Source organism: Pituophis catenifer, unplaced genomic scaffold (genome assembly GCF_029215685.1).
Source record: "Pituophis catenifer annectens isolate HBS135680 unplaced genomic scaffold, rPitCat1.0.hap2 SCAF_8, whole genome shotgun sequence".
NCBI lineage: Eukaryota > Metazoa > Chordata > Lepidosauria > Squamata > Colubridae > Pituophis > Pituophis catenifer.
Genome location: NW_027256888.1, coordinates 2,822,162 through 2,846,914, shown reverse-complemented (window position 1 = coordinate 2,846,914; position 24,753 = coordinate 2,822,162). Strand labels below are relative to the sequence as shown.

The window sequence follows — 24,753 nt, the reverse complement described above, 5'->3', positions numbered from 1 at the left end:
CAGTGACGGTCATAAAGACGAACCAGTCGGCCAGTGTCTGAATTTTGATGACGTGATCTTGGGGAGGGCTGCAAAAGTTGTTAAGTGTGAAAAACGATCCTAAGGCATGTTTTTTTCAGTGCTGTTTGTAAATTGGAACGGTCACTAAACGGACTGTTGGAAGTCAAGGACTTGCTGTATTTTAGGAAAATGTAGATAGCTGCTTACTGGCTCATGGCAACTCTTAGGCAGCTTACAGAAAATATAAATGTATTACATATATATATACATATATATATATATATACATACATATACACATATATACATATATATATATATATATATATATACATACATATACACATATATACATATATATATATGTATATGTATATATATTAGAATAGTTTGTAATATCTATCTATCTATCTATCTATCTATCTATCTATCTATCTATCTATCATCTATCTATCTTACAAACTATTCTAAAAATACGACTTCCAGGTATATTAGTAAAAAAAGAAGCAGACATACTGCGAACTCCGGTACTTAAAATTTTTTAGAAATTAAAATTTTATTTTACTAAGCTTTCGTCAGCCATCTGCTGACATCGTCAGAGTATTAAACTACCATTACAGATATATATATAAAGTGTTTTTCTATCAAAACACCTGGTCTGCCCCAACATGTGGGAGGGGGCATTCTGCTCCCTTTCGCCTTTCAGCTCCAATCCAGGAGCCCTCAAGCAGTCGCATTCATGACAAACCATTTTATACCAAATTTATATTTCGCTGACAAAGAAATAAAGGGAGACTAGTATAGATCTATTTCAAGCTTTTTAGCTCTCATCAGCTAGCCAGACCCTTACTCAGATTCAAACTTTTATATATATATATATATAGCTCTCGACTCACAATCAGGAGGCTGTGAGTTCGACCCTAAGTAGAGGCAGATATTTCTCTCTCTGGGCACGATGAGAATATATGTGCCGAACAAAATTCCGTACTGGCAACAGGGAGGGCATCCGGCCAGTAAAACACTCTGCTAGCTCCATTCAGTTGCCCCGAGTCCATCCCGCAAGGGATTATGAGGGTCATTAAAAGATGATGATATAGCCATGTGTATATGTGTGTCATGTATGTCTTTGGGTAGATATATATTTTCTCTTGACCGCAGGCAACAAAATTTCATTTTTAATGTGAAAATTTCATTTTCACTGCTCACAGTGAAAAAGAAAAATGACAATAAAAGTTATTTTCTCTCTCTCTGACTTGGCAAGATCTAACACACCTCCTCAGTAGCACTGCCCTTGCTCTCCGTGGGATCCTTGCCACCAGATCCCTGGATCTGGTGCTCACCGGCCCTCCCTCCATGTGTAAACCTGCCCTTCTGAGTAACCTCTGCCCTTCCAGTCTTGGAATCCAACATGCGAGTTGCATCTCATTGCACCCCCGGGTTTTTGCCCTTCCTGCATTAAGACGGGCGTCTCTCTGCAGTCTGCCAATCCGCAGGACAAGTGGCCCTCAGTGCCTTGAAGCTGGTGCAGCCTCTGACCATGTGCAGAGTGGCCTTTTGAGTCTATCACTAGAAAAGGGATAGACTCAAGGACTGCCAGGCATTCTGAAAAAAAAGGCCAAAGTATTAAAACGGAGGCAAAACAGTATCAAATATATTATACAATTTTATTTAGAAATTATATATTTTTTTTTAAATCCAGGAAAAAAAAGAAAACTGTACCCCCTATTTAAAAACGATCAAAACGTTCCAGGAAATTCTAATCATTTAAATATCCTTGTTTGTCTTCCGAGGTATTATTATCTGGGAATAATTTAACGCTTTTTCCTCTTGAGTGCTTTCCAATCTCCTTCCTGCTGAGCGAGGCTTTGGAAGAGTTGCTTCACTTTCCTTTTTCTTTCAGAATCCCTGAAAAAAAAGCAAAATAAAATAAAATAAAATCGTCAAACCGCGATTGTATCTTGAAGGCAAAAATGTGAAGTATCTCCCTCCCTCGAGTTTAGAACGTAGCGCTGCTTCTCCTGTGGGATGATTAATGGCCGAGGAGACAGAAATCTTTCAGGATCCAGTCCGTACAGGATCACAGATCTGCCAGTGACATTTACGGGCTGGATCTCTTTCGGTTTTTAGGAATCCCGTAAGCCATTCGATCATGTTCATTGTGAAAAGCCACCGGGCATTATTGAACAAAATAATGTGCAAGTGATAATCTGATCGTGGCTCGTGCGATAAATGATTTTATTTATGTAGAGTAGAATAGAATAGGTTAATGACGGTTGGAAAATCTGCCACTTTGCTTATCGGTCTCTTTTTAATTCGGGGCCCTTTATCGAGTCCGTCCTTTGTACTTCTATAATTGTCTGGTTTGGCACAGCAACCAAACAAGACAGACACAAACGTCCAACGGATAGTGAGGACTGCAGAAAACACAATCGCAACCAGCCTCTCCTCCATGGAGGATCTGTACAATGCAGGAGCCAGAAAGAGGGACGAGAAAATCTGGGCTATAAAAACCACGTATAATAGAGCTGTGCGGTTCTTTTAGCATCTTAGGACCGTCACTTTATGGTTTGTGTCTTACGATTTATGTGGATCGCTTTTATTTAGTAGCTTACGACTATCACGGAGTGTTGTATCTTAACGATTTATGGTGATTGTGTTGTGATTATGATCATGATTTATCAGTTTGTGGCTTGTATGTACACTGAGAGCATGGGCACTGGAGACAAATTTCTTCCGTGCGTCCAATCACACTTGGCCAATAAAGAATTCAATTCCTATTCCATTCCAGTTCTCTATTCTATTATTCTATTCTATTCTATTCTATTCTATTCTATTCTATTCTATTCTATTCTATTCTATTCTATTCTATATTCTATTCTATTCTATCCTATCCTATCCTATCCTATCCTATCCTATCCTATCCTATCCTATCCTATCCTATTCCATTCCATATTCTATTCTATTTTTTCTATTCTATTCTATCCTATTCCATTCCATATTCTATTCTATTTTCTTTATTTTCCATTCTTCATTCTATTCTATATTCTATTTCTTCATTCCTTCAATTCTACTCTAATTCTTCATTCTATTCTATTTTTTCTATTCTATTCTATCCTATTCCATTCCATATTCTATTCTATTTTCTTTATTTTCCATTCTTCATTCTATTCTATATTCTATTTCTTCATTCCTTCAATTCTACTCTAATTCTTCATTCTATTCTATTCTATTCTATTCTATTCTATTCTATTCTATTCTATTCTATTCTATTCTATTCTATTCCCTTCCATTCCCTTCTAATCTAATTTTTCATTCCTTCTATTCTTCATTATTTCTATTCTCCGTTCCATTCCAATCCTATTCCATTCTTCTCTTCTCTTATCCTACTCCATTATCCTATTTCTATTCCATTATTCCATTCAATTCTTCCCAGCCTATCCTAATTTTCTAATTTTTCTTTCCATTCTTCATTCTATTCTATTCTATTCTATTCTATTCTATTCTATTCTATTCTATTCTATTCTATTCTATTCTATTCTATATTCTATTCTATTCTATTCTATATTCTATTCTATCCTATCCTATCCTATCCTATCCTATCCTATCCTATCCTATCCTATCCTATTCCATTCCATATTCTATTCTATTTTTTTCTATTCTATTCTATCCTATTCCATTCCATATTCTATTCTATTTTCTTTATTTTCCATTCTTCATTCTATTCTATATTCTATTTCTTCATTCCTTCAATTCTACTCTAATTCTTCATTCTATTCTATTTTTTCTATTCTATTCTATCCTATTCCATTCCATATTCTATTCTATTTTCTTTATTTTCCATTCTTCATTCTATTCTATATTCTATTTCTTCATTCCTTCAATTCTACTCTAATTCTTCATTCTATTCTATTCTATTCTATTCTATTCTATTCTATTCTATTCTATTCTATTCTATTCTATTCTATTCTATTCCCTTCCATTCCCTTCTAATCTAATTTTTCATTCCTTCTATTCTTCATTATTTCTATTCTCCGTTCCATTCCATTCCATTCCATTCCAATCCTATTCCATTCTTCTCTTCTCTTATCCTACTCCATTATCCTATTTCTATTCCATTATTCCATTCAATTCTTCCCAGCCTATCCTAATTTTCTAATTTTTCTTTCCATTCTTCATTCTATTCTATTCTATTCTATTCTATTCTATTCTATTCTATTCTATTCTATTCTATTCTATTCTATTCTATTCTATTCTATTCATTTCTTCTATTCTCTATTCTATTCCCTTCCATTCTAATTTTTAATTCCTTCTATTCTTCATTCTTTCTAGTCTCCGTTCCATTCCATTCTTATTGCTATTCTTATTGCTATTCTTATTGCTATTCTTATTGCCATTCCATTCCATTCCATTCCATTCCAATTTAATCTAGTCTATTCTATAGATCAGCAAACATGAATTAGAAACCTCGTATCTCTTAGACAACAACCCCCACCCCCCCCCCGCCAGCGAAGACCGTTTCCCGGCCACTGGTATTTTCCTCCGTTTTTCTCACGAAACCCCAAACCCGCCGCTACCTTTCCATGACTTCTGCAAGCTGCATCTTTGCCAGGAACTGGTTGTCCCTGCGGATCTCGCGCACGGCCCCCTTGAGCTCACGCCTGTGCTTGTGCACGAGGCGCTGTCGTTCCTGCTCTTGCCTACTGCTCCCTTGCTTCCGTCCAAATTCCAGCCTGAAAGGAGAAAAACCGACTTGTCAAAAATGGCGGAACTTCCAATTTCAACTCGGGGAGGATGGGGGGGGGGGGAATTTCCACTGCCTGGCAATTTCCGGGAAGTGGACCCCCGACTCGATTCCGTAGTTTAGGGGAAAACCCGTAAGAAATGGAACCTTTCCAAAGCTTTAATTGCTTTTCGTGACTGGTATTTCTCTCTCTGGGCACACTGCTGAACAAAACTCCGCACTGGTGACAGGAAGGGCATCTGGCCAGTAAAACAATCTGCTTGCTCCATTCATTTGCCCAGGTTCCATCCCGCAAGGGATTATGGGGATTTTAAGAGAGGATGACGACTACAGTATTCAACATATGACTTTGCTAGTTTGATTAAGTTGGCAGATGCAGTAGCAGGAGACACTGGATTACCACCAAACTGTTTCTGCCTCGCATAATCTGGATTTCAGCAGCCCCAAATCAGGACATTAAAAAAAGAACTGTCAGTCAAACTGGGCTTTAAAAATTTAAATTATTAAATGTTACGCGTGATTTTTTAAATTTCCGTCTGAGGCAGGATTGGCGGTCAGGGATCCGTTTTTGAGATACTCACACCTTCACTATTTTGGGAGTGTATAGCTTCAAAGGAACCGGTTTCCTCTTGTCACAGACCAATGGGCTGTACGGCCTCGGGACGTCGAGTTTCTCCAGGACGCTCTGGTGTAGCTCCTAAAAGTTCCCAAGAGATTTAAAATGAACAGCAGGAATGGAAAGATTTCGTGCTAAATAAACGGGGGGGAAGGTGGAAAAGATTTTGAGGTTTTTGTTTTTTTCCCCCAGAGTATAGGTCAGTGACGGCTAACCTTTTTGCCGTCGCGTGCCAAAAGCGGTGGGACCGCGGAGGGGGGGTTGCATGCATTCCGATACCCATAATTCAATGCGCCCCACCCCTCCACGCATGCCCACGCGACTCCTCCCCGCTCCCCCCACTTTTGGCACGTAATGGCTTGGTGGGCCTGTTTTTTTGCCCTCCCCAGGCACCAGAGGCTTTTTCTAGGAGCCTGGGGAGGGTGAAAACTGCCTTCCCACCCCCCTGGAGGCTGGAAACCACCTGTTTCCCGACTTCCGGTGGGCCCAGAAGGCCCGAAAATCAGTTGCACATGCACGCTGGAGCTGAACTAAGGCAACGCTCGCGTGCCCACCGATATGGCTCCGCATGCCACCTGTAGCCCGCGTGCCATAGGTTCGCCATCACGGGTATAGGTAGTCCTCGACTTAAAACAGTTCGTTTAGTGACCGTTGGAAGTGACAACGAAAAAAGTGACTCATGACTGTTTTTCACACCTACGACTGCCGCAGCATCCCCTACAGTTACGTGAATAAAATTCAAGACGCTTGGCAACTGACTCGTATTTATGACCATCGCAGTGTCCCGGGGTCACGTGATCCCCTTTTGCGACTTTCTGAAAAGCAAAGGGTATGGGGGAAGCCAGATTCACTTAAAAGCCATGTTAATAATTTAACGGCGGCGATTCCCTTAATGACGGTGGCAAGAAATAGGGAAATTACTCGCTGAACGACGGTCTCACTTAACACCATAAATGTTGGGCTCAATTGCGGTCGTAAGCTGAGGACTACCTATAACTGAACAGTCTCCATGTATGTCATGGGGTGTGGAATGGCCTCGGGAGGCCGAAGGGGGAGCCACGGACAGGACAAGTGGCATACAAAAGATGCCTTCGGCCCTCAAAAGAGGGCGGAAATGTTCCAGAATTTTCCGCAGACTAAAAAAGAGAGGAGGGCAGGAATATTTTCAGCGTTGCAAGATTTCGGTTAATTCAATCGGACACTAAGCTATGACTCCTTTCTTGACTACCTCGCAGGGCTAATGTTCTGTCCGATTTGGGCATTTCCTGTAGTGTCTCAAAACTCTCATACGTGCCACGGTGGCCATCAGATCTGGAGGTGGCTGATGAGGAAGAGGAGGAACAGCTGGGTCCAGTGCCTGACGCACAGATGTGCAGAAGGCAAAGGAGAGGAGAGCAGTGGAAATCTATGGGCCGGTCCTCGGGACGGAAGAGCTGTTGTCATTTGTCATGGTCATATTGTCATTTAAAGTGACAATAAAGTTATTCTAAGTCTTATCAGGACAGGGAAAACGGAAGGGGCTACAAGGATTATCTAGTCCAACCCTACAGAGAAACCAGTAAACCACAAAGGAGAAGCGGTTGTTTTAGTCTCTCCTCAAAAACTTCCAGCTATAGAGAACATCGGTCCTCTTGGGCCACAAATGTCGCCACCGGAAAGATTTTCCTTTGTATTTACGTGAAATATTGGTCGCTCAGGTCTGGGGCAGCTACTCCTCGGCTCACGACCACAACGGAGCCCCAAATTTACGTGGCTCAGTGAAACGTTCGATGTTGGAAGTGAGGTTTTGCTCCGTTTTTCTAGCCGCACGGCTTCAGCCGATCGTTGCCGTTCTTACATTAGCCACACGGTTGTTAAGTGAAACCCCATGGACGTTGGGGTTTTTTTTGGGGGGGGGGCTGTCGGAAGGTCGCAAAAAGGCGATCCTTTGAACCCAAGGGATACCGCGACAGTCATAAATACAAGTCAGCTGCCAAGCGTCTGAATTCTGGGTGACCCGGGGGATACCGCAACCGTCGAGAAGGGTGAAAAACAGTCACACGTCACTCTTTCCACTTTTGGTCACTAAATGAATTGTTGTAAGTTGAGGATGTTTCTGGGGGCTACTTTCTGGGAGGGTGGACAGGAGTTCTCGGCTGTTTGTCAGGACAACCCCCCCCCCTTTCTTACTTGAAGCTGGGCAGGATACTTGGCTGCCTGAAGTACGAGTGAGGAAAGCAGCAACCGGACGGGACCCAAAATTTCACGGAAGGATGGAAGCTCCCCGTAAAGAATGGCGCATCGTTTCACCAGAGCCAGAGCCAGAGCCACGCATGACAGTCTGCAAAAGACACCAAGCAGGCAGATGCAATAGTTGGCACAGTAGTTGGTAAGCAGTACTGAAGGTTGACTCTGCCGCCTGCCAGGAGTTCGATCCTGACTGGCTCAAGCTTGACTCGGCCTTCCATCCTTTCCGAGGTCGGTAAAATGAGGACCCAGATAGTTGGGGGCAAGAGGCTGAATCTGTAAAACACTTAGAGAGGGCTGTAAAAGCACTGTGAAGCGGTATATAAATGCTATTGCTATCTACCTTCCTTCCTTCCTTTCCTTTCCTTCCTTCCTTCCCAGTGACTAGAATGAAGAATTGCAGGCTAACTCTGCTGACTGCCAGGAGTTCGATCCCGACTGACTCAAGGTTGACTCAGCCTTCCATCCTTTCCGAGGTTGGTAAAATGAGGACCCAGATAGTTGGGGGCAAGAGGCTGACTCTAAACCGCTTAGAGGGGGCTGTAAAAGCACTGTGAAGCGGTATATAAATGCTATTGCTATTGCCCTTCCTTCCTTCCTTCTCCCACCTCCCTCCCTCCCTTCCTTTCCTATTGCTTAAAATGCAGTATTGCAGCTGACTGTCGACTGTCAGCAGTTCAACCCTGATGGACTGCAGAGACCGTCATTTGCAACTGATATTAGAAAGATTTTGGATATCACTATGAAGCAACTTCCAAAATATATACCGATAGACAGATTTATTTATTTTATTGAATTTGTATACCGCCCTACTCCCGAAGGACTCAGGGCGGTGAACAGCCATGGAATGAAACATATAAATATAAATACAAAATTTAAAATAGATTAAAACGAATTAAATAATTTGGCTGAACAAATTTAAAACCCCAATAATTTAAAACCAGATAATTTAAAACCCCAATAATTTAAAACCAGATTTAAAATTAAAAAAGATGTTGGTTTCATGATAAAACAGGTTCAAATATATCTCTGGATTGCAGAATTGGATACTCAAATTTACTTCCATCTTGCAAATGCTTTGCACAGCAACAATGCCAAATTTCAACACAAACCTATTGTACTTCTACAAAAAGGACGCCAAGGAAAGAGACGAAAATGTTTTGTTATTCACCATAAAGTCAAAATAGTTTCTAACGTTTCCCAAGAGAAAACCAATTTACTTTGTACATTTATATCTACTTGATCGTTATCTCGTTTTCTACTCTGTCTCTTCCAAGTCTGATTGGCGTTTTTAATTGCAGCTTAAGATTTTTACGGTGTGTTTTTATTATATGCCACCCAGATTCATGTTCTGGGAGTTGAGCAGCTCTATAAATGTGATAAAACAGACAGATACAACATACCTCAGATTATTCGTATCTATTTTGCTTTTTCCTTTTGATCTACTTAAAATGTGGAGCGAGATGTTTTGTTTTTGCCATGTTTCTGTCCCTGATTTTTCACAGACCACAAGCAAGTTGGAATGTTTTCCTAGGGACACAAAAGGAGGCAGCAAAGAATAACCTGGAAAGAAAAAAACAGATGCAAATGTTAGTTTTCCTCTCAGAATACTCACTCGAATGCAGCCATGCAGACATTGCTTGCTATTTTTAAAATCTATATAAATGTGTCAAACGTTTTCCTGCACTTAGAAGTCTAAGAAGTCAGTGAAAAGTTCGCAAGGAAAGAAAGGAAGGAGGAGTTTATAGATACAGCTGGTAAACACAAGAGAAAACTTATTTTTATATTAAGTATTTCATACTGTTGGACAATTCTTACAAGCAATTTTTAGCTATGTTTATGAAATGCATGTTATTTTATAGACTGCCTGCTGTTACAATTATTCTATTCAAATACATACCTACATATATATCCTGTTCATATCAGGGTTCATATATACATACATATCCTGTTCATATCAGGGTTCATACACACACACACACACACACACACACACACACACACATATGAGAATGACAGGGTCTTATTTCCAGGGAAACATGGTAGATACAGATGATAAATAGTAAGATGGATAGATAGATATAGAGATAAATAGAGATAGATAAGAGAGAGAGAGAGAGAGAGAGAGAGAGAGAAAGAAAGAAAGATACACAGACAGACAGACAGACAGACAGATACTATTTCCCCCAAAATAAGACCTCCCCTGATAATAAGCCCAATCAGGCTTTTGAGTGCATGGCAATAAGGCCAAGCGCTTATTTCAGGGTTCAAAAAAATATAAGACAGGGTCTTATTTTCAGGGAAACACGGTATATATCATCTTCTTTTAACAACCCCATAATCTCTTGCAGGGTGGACTCTGGGCAACTGAATGGAGCTGAGTGTTTTAATGGCCGGATGCCCTTCTTGTCGCCAATGCGGAGTTTTGTTCAGCAGATATATTCTCATTGTGCCCAAAAAGTGAAATATCTGCCTGTACCTAGGATCGAACTCACAGCCTCCCGACTGTGAGGTGAGAGCTCCACCTCTCTAGGCCACCGCACTACTCACATACATGCATGCATATATTATATAATAAAAAAGTCAATATAAGTAAACCACTTTTAAGATGTCTGTAAAAAATTGTGTGTACAGGTAATCCTCGACTTACAACAATTCATTCAAAGTTATAACGTCGCTGAAAAAAGTGACTTATGACCATTTTTTTCACACTTACGATCATGGCAGTATCCTCATGACCATGTGATTAAAATTCAGACACTTGGCAACTGGCTCCTGTTTATGACGGATGCAGTGTCCCTGGGTCACGCAATCCCCTTCTGCGACCTTCAAGGTCAACGGGAAAGCCAGATTCACTTAACAAACGGTGTCACTAAGTTAACATTTGTAGCGATTCACTTTTCAACTGTGGCAAGAAAGGTCGTGAAATGAGACAAAACTCACTCAGCACGTTTCTCACTTAGCAACATACAATCTGGGCCCAATTGTGGTCGTTAAGTCAAGGACTACAAATGTACTGTGTCTTAAGAGGGACCTTTCAGGAGCCTTGCCAGTGGTTATGGTAGTGGTGGTGCCAGGAAAGGGTTAAAGGGGGGGGAGAGAAGAGCAGGAGGGACGCCAGACGATGCCAGAATCCTACCTTGAGCTTCCTTGCTAGGTATCGCCAGGTGAAGGACTCCCAGGAGAAAATTGACCAATTCTGGGACAAATCTTTGAGACAGGGATGTGTAGTCCAGGAAGAGACAGCAGATAAACAGTCCTTTCACAACGTCTTGTTCCGTTCTTACGGCGCACTAGAAAAAGAGCCAGAATAGAAAACTTAAGGGACGTCTAAACTCCAAGATGCAAGGTGATCCAACCGGTCAGTCCTAGAGGAGATCAACCCTGCCTGCTCTTTAGAAGGCCAGATCCTGAAGCGGAAACTCAAATGCTTTGGCCACCTAATGAGAAGGAAGGACTCCCTGGAGAAGAGCCCAATGCTGGGAACAATGGAGGGCAAAAGAAGAAGGGGACGGCAGAGAAGGAGGTGGCTGGATGGAGTCACTGAAGCAGTCGGCGTGAGCTTCAATGGACTCCGAGGGATGGTAGAGGACAGGAAGGCCTGGAGGAACGTCGCCCATAGGGTCGCGATGGGTCGGGCACGACTTCACGACTAACAACAGCAAAACTCCAAGAGCTTGAATATACACCAGAATTCCTAATGGCTACTCAGCCCAGGGCGTCCCATGTAGCAGGACAGCTGAGGGACAGCTGGTTGCAAAACCCCGCCCTCCCCTCACCTTGAGGCTAGGTGTGCCACACTGAAGACAGGTGAAGGAGACAAGGCAGGTATACATAAATATAAGCCCAATGCCAAGGGCTGAATTTTGACGTCTCTTAAAATTTGTTTGACTTGGGCTTCGCATGCGTTACCCGTTGATGGGTTTTTATTCTTTGCCAATAGTGCTTTTAAAATTGTGTTGTTAGCTGCCTCCAAAATCGCATTTGTGACATTGGCAGCTCCACAAATTCATTTAATTAGTCAATAAACACATTGGAAAAATGGGAGGATTAGATGAGTAACCTAAAAGGTACCACCTGGCTGAGGCCTAAAATCAAATGAAATCCTTGTTAGGGTTTGCCAAATGAAAGTATTAATGAATGTTGTTTCATTTTCATCTTCATTTATCTATTGGCTTTGCAACCCAACAAGACAGACACGGACTTTGGAGGATAATTAGAACTGCAGAAAAAACCATGGCTACTAACCTGCCTTCCATGGAGGACCTGTCTACTGCACGAGTCAAAAAGAGGGCTGGGAAAATATTTACAGACCCCTCGCATCCTGGACATCAACTGTTTCAACTCCTACCCTCAAAACGATGCTATAGAGCACTGCACACCAGAACAACTAGACACAAGGACAGTTTTTTCCCCAATGCCATCACTCTGCTCAACAAATAATTCCCTCAACACTGTCAAACTATTTACTAAGTCTGCACTACTATTAATCTTCTCATCGTTCCCACCACCCATCTCCTCCCACTTATGACTGTATGACTTTGTTGCTTGTATACTTACGATTTATATTGATTGTTTCCTGATTGCTTATTTGTACCCTACGACTATCATTAAGTGTTGTACTTTACGATTCTTGACAAATGTATCTTTTCTTTTATGTACACTGAGAGCTTATGCATCAAGACAAATTCCTTGTGTGTCCAATCACACTTGGCCAATAAAAAAAAAATAATCTAAATTCTAATTCTAATTAAGCGAATGTTTTTTGTTAGGATAAATGGTGAAAAAAAGAACCTACCTTTGTAAGTAGTTGGCTCATGTAAATCAAGGACGGTGTTACCACCGGGTGCCAGAAATCAGAAGTTGGAAAAAGAACGGTAATAATTTTCAAATACAGGAGCTGAAAAATATAAAGATTGTGCATTATTAATGTAATTCCTTCTGTGTTTAAAGTAAAGTTAGGGTTTACTTTTGTGGCATCTGTTGCTCTGGTCTCATTGGAAGAAAAGAGCACAGACCAATGTTGTGCAGGTAGTCCTCAACTTACAACTTACAATGGAGCCCAGGACTTATGTTGCTAAGTGAGAAATTTGTTCAGTGAGTTCCCCACCCCCATTTTTACGATGTTTTGTCAAGGGAATCACTGCAGAAGTTAAATCAGTCACCCAGTTGTTAAGTGAGTCCAGCTTCCCCATTGATTTTGCTCTTCCTGTTTAATACAGGATTGGGATAAATAAATACTCGGGCAACGCCAGGTTATCAGCTAGTATAATATATATCTATATATATATATACCATGTCCAACTCAGGGAATGTTAGCAGAGCGTTTCTTTCTGCGATCTCTTCCATGCTGTGTGTGGCCTCTTGAAGGAGGAGCTTCATATGATCGCCGGCTGCTTTAGGAAACATCTGGCAAAGCTCGAAGAGGACTCTGTGAATCCGGAGATGATAAAAGTCCAGGGTCGGAATTATATTTATTTATTTTTTAAAATACGTTTATTTTATTTTTTTAAAGTTTTTTATTTTTTAGACAAACAAACGTTTAATACATCAGTTTTCTCTTCCCTGTGACATCTCGGTGTTATTGTCCAAACTTCTTTCTTTTTCTGTATAGTTGTCATTACTTCTATCTTGATCCTTATCCAGTCCACAATATCAATTCATCACTAACATATAAGTATGTTATTACTTATATAAGTACGTTATATATGTAAAAATATGTGATGAATTGAATATTTTCAACTCATCACATATTTTTACATACTTATATAATTGATCATTTATATCTCTTCTCCAACCAATAATAAAAATCATTCCATATTTTAAAATATTCTGAGTCTTCTCTATCTTTAATCATCAAAGTTAATCTATTCATTTCTGCACAATCTAAGTTTTTTTTTTATTACTACTTCTTCCAAAGGTATTTTCTCTGCTTTACGTTTTATTTTTTTAAAGGCAGCATCTTCTGGGGCAAAAGTGATCTGAAGTCGAGATGCAGCTGCGCACGTACATTCTGACTCCAGAAACGGATGTTTGCCCAATCGATATCTTAAATCAAGATATTAAGAACGAGCTCTGGATAAATTCAGACGTCGGAAATTGCTTCTCAGTAAAATGCGTCACCTAAGAATCCTAATTAGTGTCAACAAGCCTTATTAAGACTGGGATCTGGAGGGTGGAGGTAAAAGGCTTCCCTTGAAGATCAGAGGGAGCCAAGAAATGTTCGGAATAGGATTCACATCTTAATACAGAAGAATCTCAAAGTGACTATAAAGATAACGCCAGATGTTTTTCTTTTGGGTTTAAGGGATAAAAAAACAACAACAATTGGAACTTTGATGTTATGTATATTGATGGCGTTGCCCTCCCCCAACACACCATTGACCTTATCTCAACAACAGCAGTGACACAACTGATATTGACTGCTGTATGGGTTGGGCCGGAGGAATTCTGAAACAAGCAACACAATCACAACCTCAAGCAGCCCAGTTGCAGCACTTGGAAGATGCTGATTAAAAGGAACAAGTTCCATTTTGGCTGCAAAACTCTTGCATATTTTGCGTTCAGCTTGGCCCAATCCAGCAGCTGAAATCCCTACGCGTCAGGTGCCGTACTCACACGACCAGCTGGTCAATGGTTTTCAGTTTTGGCGGCTCCTCGCGAGCCAACTCGCCAACGTACTCCACAAGGAACGCAAATAGTTTCTGTGGAATATAGTTTTTAATATTATTAATAAATGGAGTCCCCAATCACTGCATTTGTTTCAACACCAAACGCCCTCTAGCTCTTTGATTATTATGCCTGACGGCAAAAACTCACTTCTAACTTGGCTTTGTTCCCTACGGCGAGACTGGGATGGTTCGTCTTCCGAATTCTCTGTACGATGTCCATTTGTTCTACTGTGGTTCTTCCCAACAGTAAAGACTGAAGCTGCTCGTACGATTCAGGCGCTATTCAAACCATGAAAAATATTGGGGGAATTAGAGAAGTTATTTCAGAAAGTAAGTTGAAAACGGCCATCCAGGTAAAACAAGGAACAAACGATAACTTGAATGCTATGAGAAATACCAACGGAAAAGCAGCTCCGTTTCTATCACTACATGGCAGACGAAACATTGTTCTTTGTATATTTAGGTGAATGAACGTTAACTACAACAGAGATCTCCAAAACCTTTTAAGACTTGTGGACTTCAATTCCCAGAATACCTCCTTCCCAGGTTGGTAAAATGAGGACCCAGACTGTTGTGGGGGCAAAAGGCTGACTCTGTAAACCGCTTGGAGTGGCTGTAAATCACTGGGAAGCGGAATATAAATCTAAGTGCTATGGCTATTCCTTCCTTCCTTCCTTCCTTCCTTCCTTCCTTCCTTCCTTCCTTCCTTCCTTCCTTCCTTCCCAGTGCTTAGAATGCAGTATTGCAGGCTAACTCTGCTGACTGCCACCAGTTCGATCCTGACCGGCTCAAGATTGATTCAGCCTTCCATCCTTTCGAGGTGGGTAAAATGAGGACCCAGATTGTTGGGGGCAAGAGGCTGACTCTGTAAATCATTTAGAGAGGACTGTGAGGCACTGTGAAGCAGGATATAAGTCTAAGTGCTATTGCTATTATCCTTCCTTCCTTCCTTCCTTCCTTCCTTCCTTCCTTCCTTCCTTCCTTCCTTCCTTCCCTTCCCTTCCCTTCCCTTCCCTTCCTAGTGGTTAGATTGCAGTATTGCAGGCTAACTCTGCCCACTGCCAGCAGTTCAATCCTGACCGGCTCAAAGTTGACTCAGCCTTCCATCCTTCCGAGGTGGGTAAAATGAGGACCCAGATTGTTGGGGCCAGAGGCTGAGTCTCTAAACTGCTTAGAGAAGGCTGTAATACACTGTGAAGTGGGATATAAGTGCTAAGTGCTATTGCTGTTTAAAAAACTCTGCACCTGCTGAGGCTGCCCAACCCAACCGATTGTGGCAGAATAGAAATAGAATAAGCAAACAATACTGAACGATATTCAATCTTGTGGGGAAACTGCAGACTTGTAGTTCTAGACGCTGCTCAACCTTTTATTTTTTTTCCTGGACTGAGTTTAGGCTGAGAAGGTCTGTTTGCCTTTCTTGGGGGCTGCTGTTCCTCTCCCGAGTTTTAAGGTTGTGATTTCACACTTCGCTTTATTATTATTTGTAGAGTTGTGAATTTGACATTCCCAGAGGCTTCTGATCAGGGCAGCAAAAATAAAATGATTGGGTTTTTTTTTTATTTTTCTTACCAGCAAACAAATATGGCAACTCCAGCTGGGCAGCCTCTTTATCTCTGAGGGCGTTTGGCTTCTTGACTGTCTTTTGGCTTTTTGGAAACCTCTTTCCCGGGACCGTCTCTTTGTCGGCGTCACCTTCGGAGGGATCGTTAACGCTTTCGGTGTCAGACTCTTCTTCGCTTTCTTGATTCTCACTGTCCTCCTCTCCATCTTCATCATGCTTGTCATTCTGTGAAGCAACAGAGATCGATTAGATAGCCTGTGCTTTTAAACAGATCCATGACTAATCAAGGAAACAACTTTGCTCTAATCTGGTGGGATCCTAGACACACCTAGCCAGCGAGGAGCAGATAGATATGACCCACTAGAGCAGTGACGGCTAACCTTTTTGCCGTCAAGTGCCAAAAGCGGGGGGACCGTGGGGGGTCATGCGCGCGCATGCCCACACCCATAATCTAATGCCCCCCCCCACGCATGCATGCGCAACCCCCTCGCACTCTCCCCGCTTTTGGCAAGCGATGGCAAAAAGATTACCAGTGGGCGAAAATGGCCTCTCCACCCCCCTGGAGGCCCCCCCGGGGCTGGAAATGGCTCATCTCCCAACTTCCGATGGGCTCGTTATTTGCCCTCCCCAGGCTCCAGAGGCTTTCTAGGAGCCCGGGGAGGACGAAAACAGCCTCCCCCACCTCCCCAAAGGCTGGAAATGGCCGGTTCCCGACTTCCGGTGGGCCTGGTAAGCCCATTTTTTCCCCCTCCCCAGGTGCCAAAGGCTTTCTTGGAGCCTGGGGAGGGCGAAAACGGCCTCCCCGCCCCCCTGGAGGCCCCCCGGAGGCCGGAAAAAGCTCATCTCCCAACTTCCGGTTGTCTTGTTTTTTGCCCTCCCCAGGCGTCAGAGGCTTTCTTGGAGCTTGGGGAGGGTGAAAACTGCCTCTCCCACCCGCACAAAGGCCGGAAACGCCCTCCCTGAGCCTCCGCGTGAGCCCTGTACCCTGTATGGAGACTCCGGGGGGGGGAGGGGCAGCGTAGGCGGGTCCAGCTGAAAATCAGCTGGCCGCACGCACACATGCGCGCTGGAGCTGAGCTAGGGCAACGTTCATGTGCCCACAGATATGGCTCTGTGTGCAACCTGTGGCACCTGTGTCATAGGTTCACCACCACGGCACTAGAGTCACAGTGCCCAATCTTTTTTGCACCAGGGACCGGTTTCATGGGAAAATAATTTTTCCACGGACTGTGGAGGGGGTGGGGGAGGAATGGTTTTGCGTACAAACATGATCCTGCGCATGTGGAGGTAAAGCTTCACTTGCTCAGCCACCAGATGTGCGGCCCAGTTCCTAACAGACCAGGGACCAGTACTGGTCCGTGAATCAGGGATTCGAGAGCTTCAGATTGGAGTTCCAGATTAAGAGCAGCCTCCAGATTAATTGCAATAGCACTTAGACTTATATACCGCTTCACTCTTTAAGCGGTTTACAAAGTCAGCTTCTTGCCCCCAACAATCCGGGTTCTCATTTTCCCAAACTTGGAAGTATGGAAGGCTGAGTTAACGTTGAGCCGGTCAGGATTGAACTGCTGGCAGTCAGCAGAGTTAGCCCACAATACTGCATTCTAATCACTGGGAAGGAAGGAAGGAAGGAAAGAGGAAGGGAGGGAGGGAAGGAGGGAGGAAGGAATAGTAATAGCACTTAGAGTTATATCCCGCTTTACAGTGCTTTACAACCTCTCTAAGCAGTTTACAGAGTCAGCCTCTTGCCCCCAACAATCTGGGTTCTCATTTTACTGTCCTCGGAAGGACAGAAGATTGAGTCAACCTTGAGCCGGTCAGGATCGAACTGCTGGCAGCGAGCAGAATTAGCCTGCAGTACTGCATTTTAATCACTTCGCCAAAACGGCTCTTGCCAATGTTAAACTGGGCCTCTGCAATTTGCCATGATCATTCGGGGACGGGCACAATATTTTGCGTCAGGGAAACTGTGAGTTCGATTCTAGATAGAGGCAGATATTTCTCTCTCTGGGCACAGTGAGAATATATCTGTTGAAAAAACTCCACATTGGAGAAAGGAAGGGCATCCGGCCAGTAAACACTCAGCTCCATTCAGTTGCCCAGACTCCACCCCACAAGAGATTATGGGGTCAGTAAAAAAAAAAAGAAAAAGAAGAAGAGGATCTTAAAAGGATAAAAGGCATACACCGTAGGACAGCAAAGGTCGGTCGTCTTTGGTCAGGAGAAACCCGTCTGCCAAATCGTCAGCTGATAGGTGCTTCGGTTTCTTGCTGCTCTCCTTTTGTTCCTCTCCTTTCATTCGACGTAAGCGGTCAGCCTGCATGGGAAGGAGATCCCGGGACATCCGGTCAGCCCTCCTAAGTGGCCAGATGACAACAGCCCCCCCTGATAAGAGCCACGAGGAAGACACCTCAAGTGTTGGCTACCTGAAAAATCCCTTGAAAATGTAAATGCTACAAATGCTCTTTTTAGGTACGCTACCTCTTCATTCCCAACATGGATCTCTACCAAATACACTACAACACTGTGAGGAATTTAACTGTAGCATAATTCAGTTAGGGGGGGAAAAAGTGGGGGTCTTTCCCCCCATAGTTTTCCATTTTTTAAAAATCCTGCTTTTTAGCCAAATCCCAATTTGGGTTTCATTTCTGTTACTTGGGTTCAATATGAATACATTAAATTTGAGTCAGCAGATCTCAATGGAAGAGGGGTGGATCCAGAATGGGGGATGAAATCCTAGGCCAGGGGGTCTCCAAACTTTGCAACTTTAAGACTTGTGGACTTCAACTCCCAGAATTCCTCAGCCAGCTTTGCTAAGACTCCACAAGTCTTAAAGTTGCCAAGTTTGGAGACCCCTGTCCTAGGCAGCTAAACCGCTTACCCCATTCTGTAACGTAAAGGGGCCAATCAGAGTAACTCAATGCCTAGAGAAGAGCCAGTTTTCAAGACTCCTTGGAAGCCAGATAACACGGTCCTCTTGCCTGCAAAGTAACACAAGGCTGCCAAAGGCAGCTGTGGTTGTAGAACAAGTTTTAGCTGTTCTCAGCCTAACAAAAAAGTAATGAGTACCCTGATTTTTCCTTTGATGAACAGGACAATCCTGCATTAGTAGTGCAGAACTAATCCTATACAGACAAAAATAAGCATAAACACAGTTGTTGAAAGCACGTCGAAGGTTAAGTAAACCACAAGTACATGTTATACCTCTAATTGCTGGAGTTTCTCTTGCTCTTCTCTTGCCAGTTCTTCTTCAGTTTTCATCCTATCCGAGGGCTGCGTCTTCATTTCGAATCCGAGCTCTCTAACCAGCACGTCGTATTCATCTGGCTGCAAAATTCAACAAAGGCGCAAATCATTTGTAGCTCTTGGGATGGCGGTGTGTCAAACGGAATGAGCTTTGGTGAGCAGAAAATCAAAATAAACGCTGCAATTCGTTCACTCAAGACATTTTATTCCACGTTAAACACAGTAAGTGTTTGATTCTAGCAATATGTTTAGTATTCCCCTCCCCCTTACGTCACTTTAGAGATCACATTATCTTTTTTGTAATGTGGTGACCAAAATTGGATGCAGCATTCCAGGTGGGGCCTTAACTAAGGACTTACAAAGTGGTACTAATACTTCACCTGATGTCAATTCTTTGCTTCTATTTATACAACCAAGGATTGAATTAGCTTTTTTGGGTGCTGCTGCACACGGCTGGCTCATGTTTAAGGGATCGTCTACTAGGACTCCAACAGTAACTCTCAGTGTTATTGTTTTTGAGCCGACAAAAAGAAACATATCTTTTAATCTCTTTATAGTCAACGAAGAGAAACATCTCCAGATTACAAAACTCTCACAATACTAGACAACATAGTATCAACAGTAGAGACCTTCAAATTTCTAGGTTCTACCATATCTCACGACCTACAGCTAACATCAAAAACGTCATCAAAAAAGCACAACAAAGAATGTTCTTTCTGCACCAACTCAGGAAGCTCAAACTGCCCAAGGAGCTGCTAAGGTTCTACAGAGGAATTCTTGAGTCTGTCATCTGCACCTCCATAACTGTCTGGTTTGGCTCTGCAACCCAACAAGACAGACAGAGAGTTCAGAGGATAATTAGAACTGCAGAGAAAACCATGGCTACCAACCTGCCATCCACTGAGGACCTGTATACTGCACGAGTCAAAAAGAGGGCTGGGAAAATATTTACAGACCCCTCGCATCCTGGACATAAACTGTTTCAAATCCTACCCTCAAAACGACACTATAGAGCACTGCACACCAGAACAACTAGACACAAGGAGTTTTTCCCTGAATGCCATCACTCTGCTAAACAAATAATTCCCTCAACACTGTCAAACTATTCACTAAGTCTGCATTGCTATTACTCTTCTCATCGTTCCTATCACCCATCTCATCCCACTTATGACTGTATGACTGTAACCTTGTTGCTGGTATCCTTATGATTTATATTGATAGTTTCCTGATTGCTTATTTGTACCCTATGACTATCACTGAGTGTTGTACCTTATGATTCTTGATGAACGTATCTTTTCTTTTATGTACACTGAGAGCTTCTGCACCAAAGACAAATTCCTTGTATGTCCAATCACACTTGACCAATGAAGAATTCTATTCTATTCTATTCTATTCTATTCTATTCTATTCTATTCTATTCTATTCTATTCTATTCTATTCTATTCTATTCATAGATATTCCCCAAATAATTAGGAAACAGAGAGTGGAGCACAAGATGGTGTCATTACCTAGGTTAGAAATGACTCATGCATATACTTAGACATAAACAAACGTAACAATTGTACTAAGAACCCAAGGTTGTTTTATAAAACAGAACAACTTCTAAGAGTCTTTCCACAGGGAAGTTCCTTGTCGCTGAAGATGGTGGAGAAATGACTCAGTTTTTCCAGGACAGTTAGCAAAAAGCACAGCTACTCGCAGATAAACAAGCCTACCTTGGGTTTTTCTTGAACTTGACTTGGTGTCTCTGACTTGGAAGTCCTCTGTACCAAGAGCGTTTGGATCTCTCTCCAATCGTTGTTAAGCTTTTCTGTAAGTTCCAGAGTATTTTCCCGCTGAGCCTGTCGCTCTTTCTTTAAAAAAGAAAAGAAAAAAAAAAAAGGGGGGGGGAAGGATAATCATATTACTGCTATCCTGTACAATAGGTGCCTAATCTGAATGCTCTTTTTTGTATTCGAACAAGAAGTAAAAGTAGAGAATTCAAAAGGAAAGCAAACAATTACAAACACGTATGCAAATAAATTACATCTATAATATTTCACCCCAAAAGCCTGCTAGAAATCAACGCGCCCTAAGAAACCGATTCAAGACTTTACATCCATTTCTTTTGTTCCGTCAAAACATATGCCTTAGAAAATACCGACAGCAAACAGCACGATTCAGTTTCTTCTGACAGATTAAGAGAATTTCTAAAGCCTTAGTTGAGCAATGCATTCTGTGAAATTAAAAAAAGAATAGTTGAGTTTGGTTTACGTATATTTGTGCATTGCTTACTCCACCATAATACTCAAGTTGAAGAGTATTGGTTTAAAGAGCCTGGTGGCGCAGCAGACTAATAGCCTGTTATTAACATTCAGCTGCCTGCAATTATTGCAAAGTTCGAATCTCCCCAGGCTCAAGGTTGACTCAGCCTTCCATCCTTTCTAAGGTAGGTAAATTGAGGACCCAGTTTGTGGGGGCAATAAGCTGACTTTGTATAAATATACAAAAGTATGAAGGCTATTGCTTAACACATTGTAAGCCGCCCTGAGTCTCCGGAGAAGGGCGGCATATAAATCAATTTTTTTTAAAAAAAGTGATATGACTATAATTTTATTGTATTAGAGCCTCCATTTTACCTTTCCCCATTTATATTATCTTTTTTATTAATTTATAATATAAAATGCAAATATGCAATTTTTGCATTTTATATTATAAATTAACAGGAAAAATAGAGAAAGGGAAAGGGAAAAAGAAATTAAAGGCATTGATTTCTGACTCCCTTTGATGAAGCAGAATAAGGTATCAACCTTCAACTTTTTACTTTGATATTAAGACCTTCCTTGACAGTGCTGGAGAATACATGTCAAAGTAGCTACTGCGCGTAATAATTCCATGCAGGGGAATTATACCTTTCAGTTTTATAGAAGAACATCAGAGCATTTCAAGTTTAGGATAGTTTACCTTTTCCAATTTGGATTTTGCTATCAGCTCTTCAACAAGTTCCTTCCGTGACTTGGGATTTTGACTTTCTCCGTTCTGCTGCTCTGTGGGTTTTTTCTTAGAAAGGAGTCCTCCAAAATGAGATGCGGTTAATTCCTCTGGAAATGCAAGATTTATGAATTGATCAGGATGTAAATAAATCCCGAGAACTCAGCACATTCATATCCCTAATGTTGCTTTAGCATCGTTAATAATTTACCGGAGCAAAAATTGAAGGAGAGCGTGACTAAGCATGAGGGAGAGCAGAACTGGGAAGATCTGACTCAAATGACATTGATTACTGAAAGTTTTGAAAGTATCAAATTTATAAATGAAACAGAATTCTAATAGGTTGCATACGATATGTTATTCTTTTGTAACTACTTCTACTGGCACTTCGAAATTTCATTTACAATATACAAGAGTTGTTAGAGGTCTTATTAAATCAGAGTTGCATGTTATAAAGAATGTACAATCCACTCCAATTATTTTTTCCCCACCTGATAACATTCCTTTTTCTTCTGTATCGCTGTCACTATCAACAATATCATTAAGTTTCTCGATGTCTGCTAGAGAATGGCCATAGTGAGTTAAGTCTTCTTCTTCATTGAGATTATATACGTTTTTCTTTTCAAACGTTTTCTGAAATACAACCAAACATATGAATGAGGGGTGTTTAGACTGAAGGGATTCCTATTGATGAAGCTTCTGACAAATTTATTTTCATTGCCGTTTTGAATTTCCTTGGCACTGGGGCAAGGCGTTGTTGACAAGATAGGAGCTGTGGCACGCAGTCGTGGCTTAGAGAGGCCAATATGACCTTGATTTGGGGTTCCTGGTGATGTTTTTATACCAGGAAATATTTCTTCCTGCTGGTTTCTGGACTGTAACATTATAACAGAGATGGAAGGGAGCTTGGTGGAGTTCTAGTCCAACTCAGGCAGGAGACCCTATACCCGTGATGGCGAACCTATGGCACACATGCCACCATGCCAGCTCAGCTCTGGCGACATGCGCGTGCCGGCCAGCTGATTTTCGGGCTTTCTGGGCCCACCAGAAGTAGGGAAACAGGTTGTTTCCTGCCTCCAAAGGGCCTGGGGTGGGGATGGGGAAGGCCCATTTTTCTTTCTCACCTGGCTCCAGATCCTCTCTATGCATCTATAGACTACTAGAGAGGCTCTGGAGGCTGGGGACAGCAAAAAATGTTACTTCCTGTCCAACCGGGAGTTGGGAAATGGGCCATTTCAGGCCTCCGAGAGGGTGGGGAAGGCTGTTTTCACCCTCCTCAGATGCATAGAGAGGACTAGAAGACCTCCAAGGTCCCTCCCAACTCTGTTATTCTGCTCTTCTATAATTCTGCTTTCCTTCCTTCCTTCCTTCCTTCCTTCCTTCCTTCCTATCTATCTTCTACCTACCTACTTACCTACATTTATATCTATCATCTGCCTATCATCCATCCATCCATCCATCCATCCATCCATCCATCCATCCATCCATCTATCTATCTATCTATCTATCTATCTATCTCTATCATCTGTCTGTCTGTCTGTCTGTCTGTCACTGGAGGTTTTTAAGAAAAGATTTGGACAGCCACGTGTCTGAAATGCCGTGGGGTCTCCTGCTTGAGCAAGGGGCTGGACTAGATGACCTCCGAGGTCCCTTCCGACTCTGTAATGCTGCTTCTATAATTCTGCTTTCCTTCCTTCCTTCCTTCCTATCTTCAATCTATCTCCCTACATCTACCTCCCTATCTATCATCTATCTATCTGTCACTGGACTAGATGACCTCCGAGGTCCCTTCCAACTCTGTTATTCTGCTCTTCTATAATTCTTCTTTCTTTCTTTCTTTCTTTCTTTCTTTCTTTCTTTCTTTCCTTCCTTTCTTCTTCTTGTTCTTCTTCTTTCTCTCTCTCTCCTTCCTTCCTTCCTATCTATCTATCTATCTTCTACCTATCTACCTACATTTATATCTATCATCTACCTATCATCCATCCATCTACCACATCCATCCATCTCTCTCTCTCTCTCTCTCTCTCTCTCTCTCTCTCTCTCTCTCTATATATATATATATATATATATATATATATATATATATATATATCTGTCACTGGAGGTTTTTAGAGAAGAGATTAGAGAGCCCCTTGTCTGAAAAGGCCTGCTGCTTGAGCAGGGGGCTGGACTAGATGACCCCCGAGGCCCCTTCGGGCCGATTCCGTGGTTCTTACCTGCCGCTCCAAGGCGAACCTCCACTCGGCCTTCTCCTCGGCGCTCATCCCGCCATCGTACTCTCCGAAGCGCCGGTCCCTGAAGACGCCGCTCTTCTCCCGCTGCTGGAACTCCTTCTGCAGGCTCCGCTGGCGCTGAGGGAAAAGGCGGGAGGGAGGTGAGGGGAGACCCCGAACGCCCCGCATTTCCTCCCTCCCTTCCCTCCCTTCGCTTACCTTCGCGTGGGCCCGGGAGCGCGCCACGCCCGGCAGCCCCACCGCGTGCCGAACCCGGCGGCCCAAGACGGGGAATTTCTCCCGGTTGACTTTCACCTCAAAGGGGTTCTTCGAGCAGGCCGCAGCCGGGCCTCGCCGCGCCATCTTGCTCCGTCGCGCTGGGTCGAAGCGGCGCCCTGTGATGACGTCGTAGGAGGCTCCGCTTTTCCCCGCCCCCAAGGGGGTGTGGAGAGGGAGAGGGAGGCCCCGCCCCGCCCTCTGGAACGGCTTCCCTCGCGCGTCGGGGGG

At 42.6% G+C, this 24,753-nt stretch overlaps 1 protein-coding gene across 2 annotated transcripts; it reads right to left on the bottom strand.

The window, feature by feature from the left end:
• Positions 1-1,642: 1,642 nt before the first annotated feature.
• NOP14 (NOP14 nucleolar protein) lies at positions 1,643-24,618 on the bottom strand. 2 transcript variants are annotated; one of them, XM_070948728.1, is made up of 18 exons: positions 24,466-24,618; positions 24,250-24,384; positions 22,525-22,666; positions 22,007-22,143; positions 20,779-20,916; positions 19,022-19,144; positions 18,003-18,134; positions 15,826-16,042; positions 14,402-14,532; positions 14,201-14,286; positions 12,878-13,013; positions 12,381-12,482; positions 10,722-10,875; positions 8,986-9,145; positions 7,526-7,676; positions 5,322-5,437; positions 4,574-4,729; positions 1,643-1,904 (listed from the first exon to the last, which is right to left on the bottom strand). In XM_070948728.1, the coding sequence occupies exons 1-18, from the start codon at positions 24,607-24,609 to the stop codon at positions 1,811-1,813; spliced, it is 2,454 nt and encodes an 817-aa protein (XP_070804829.1). In that variant the 5' UTR covers positions 24,610-24,618; the 3' UTR covers positions 1,643-1,810. The 2 variants fall into 2 exon arrangements, with proteins under 2 accessions (XP_070804829.1, XP_070804830.1); XM_070948729.1 differs by lacking the exon at positions 1,643-1,904 and having other exon boundaries at positions 4,610-4,729; positions 5,324-5,437.
• Positions 24,619-24,753: the final 135 nt, after the last annotated feature.

What these genes read in the sequence shown, in the direction of transcription:
- NOP14 (XM_070948728.1), bottom strand. Translation starts at nt 24,609, where the DNA reads ATGGCGCGGCGAGGCCCGGCTGCGGCCTGCTCGAAGAACCCCTTTGAG. An exon ending in AGAAACTCCAGCAATTAGAG is followed by an intron (nt 18,135 to 19,021) that starts GTATAACATGTA and finishes CTTCCCATGCAG; the next exon opens with GCTGACCGCTTACGTCGAAT. An exon ending in CATTCCCTGAGTTGGACATG is followed by an intron (nt 12,483 to 12,877) that starts GTATATATATAT and finishes TATATTTTTCAG; the next exon opens with CTCCTGTATTTGAAAATTAT.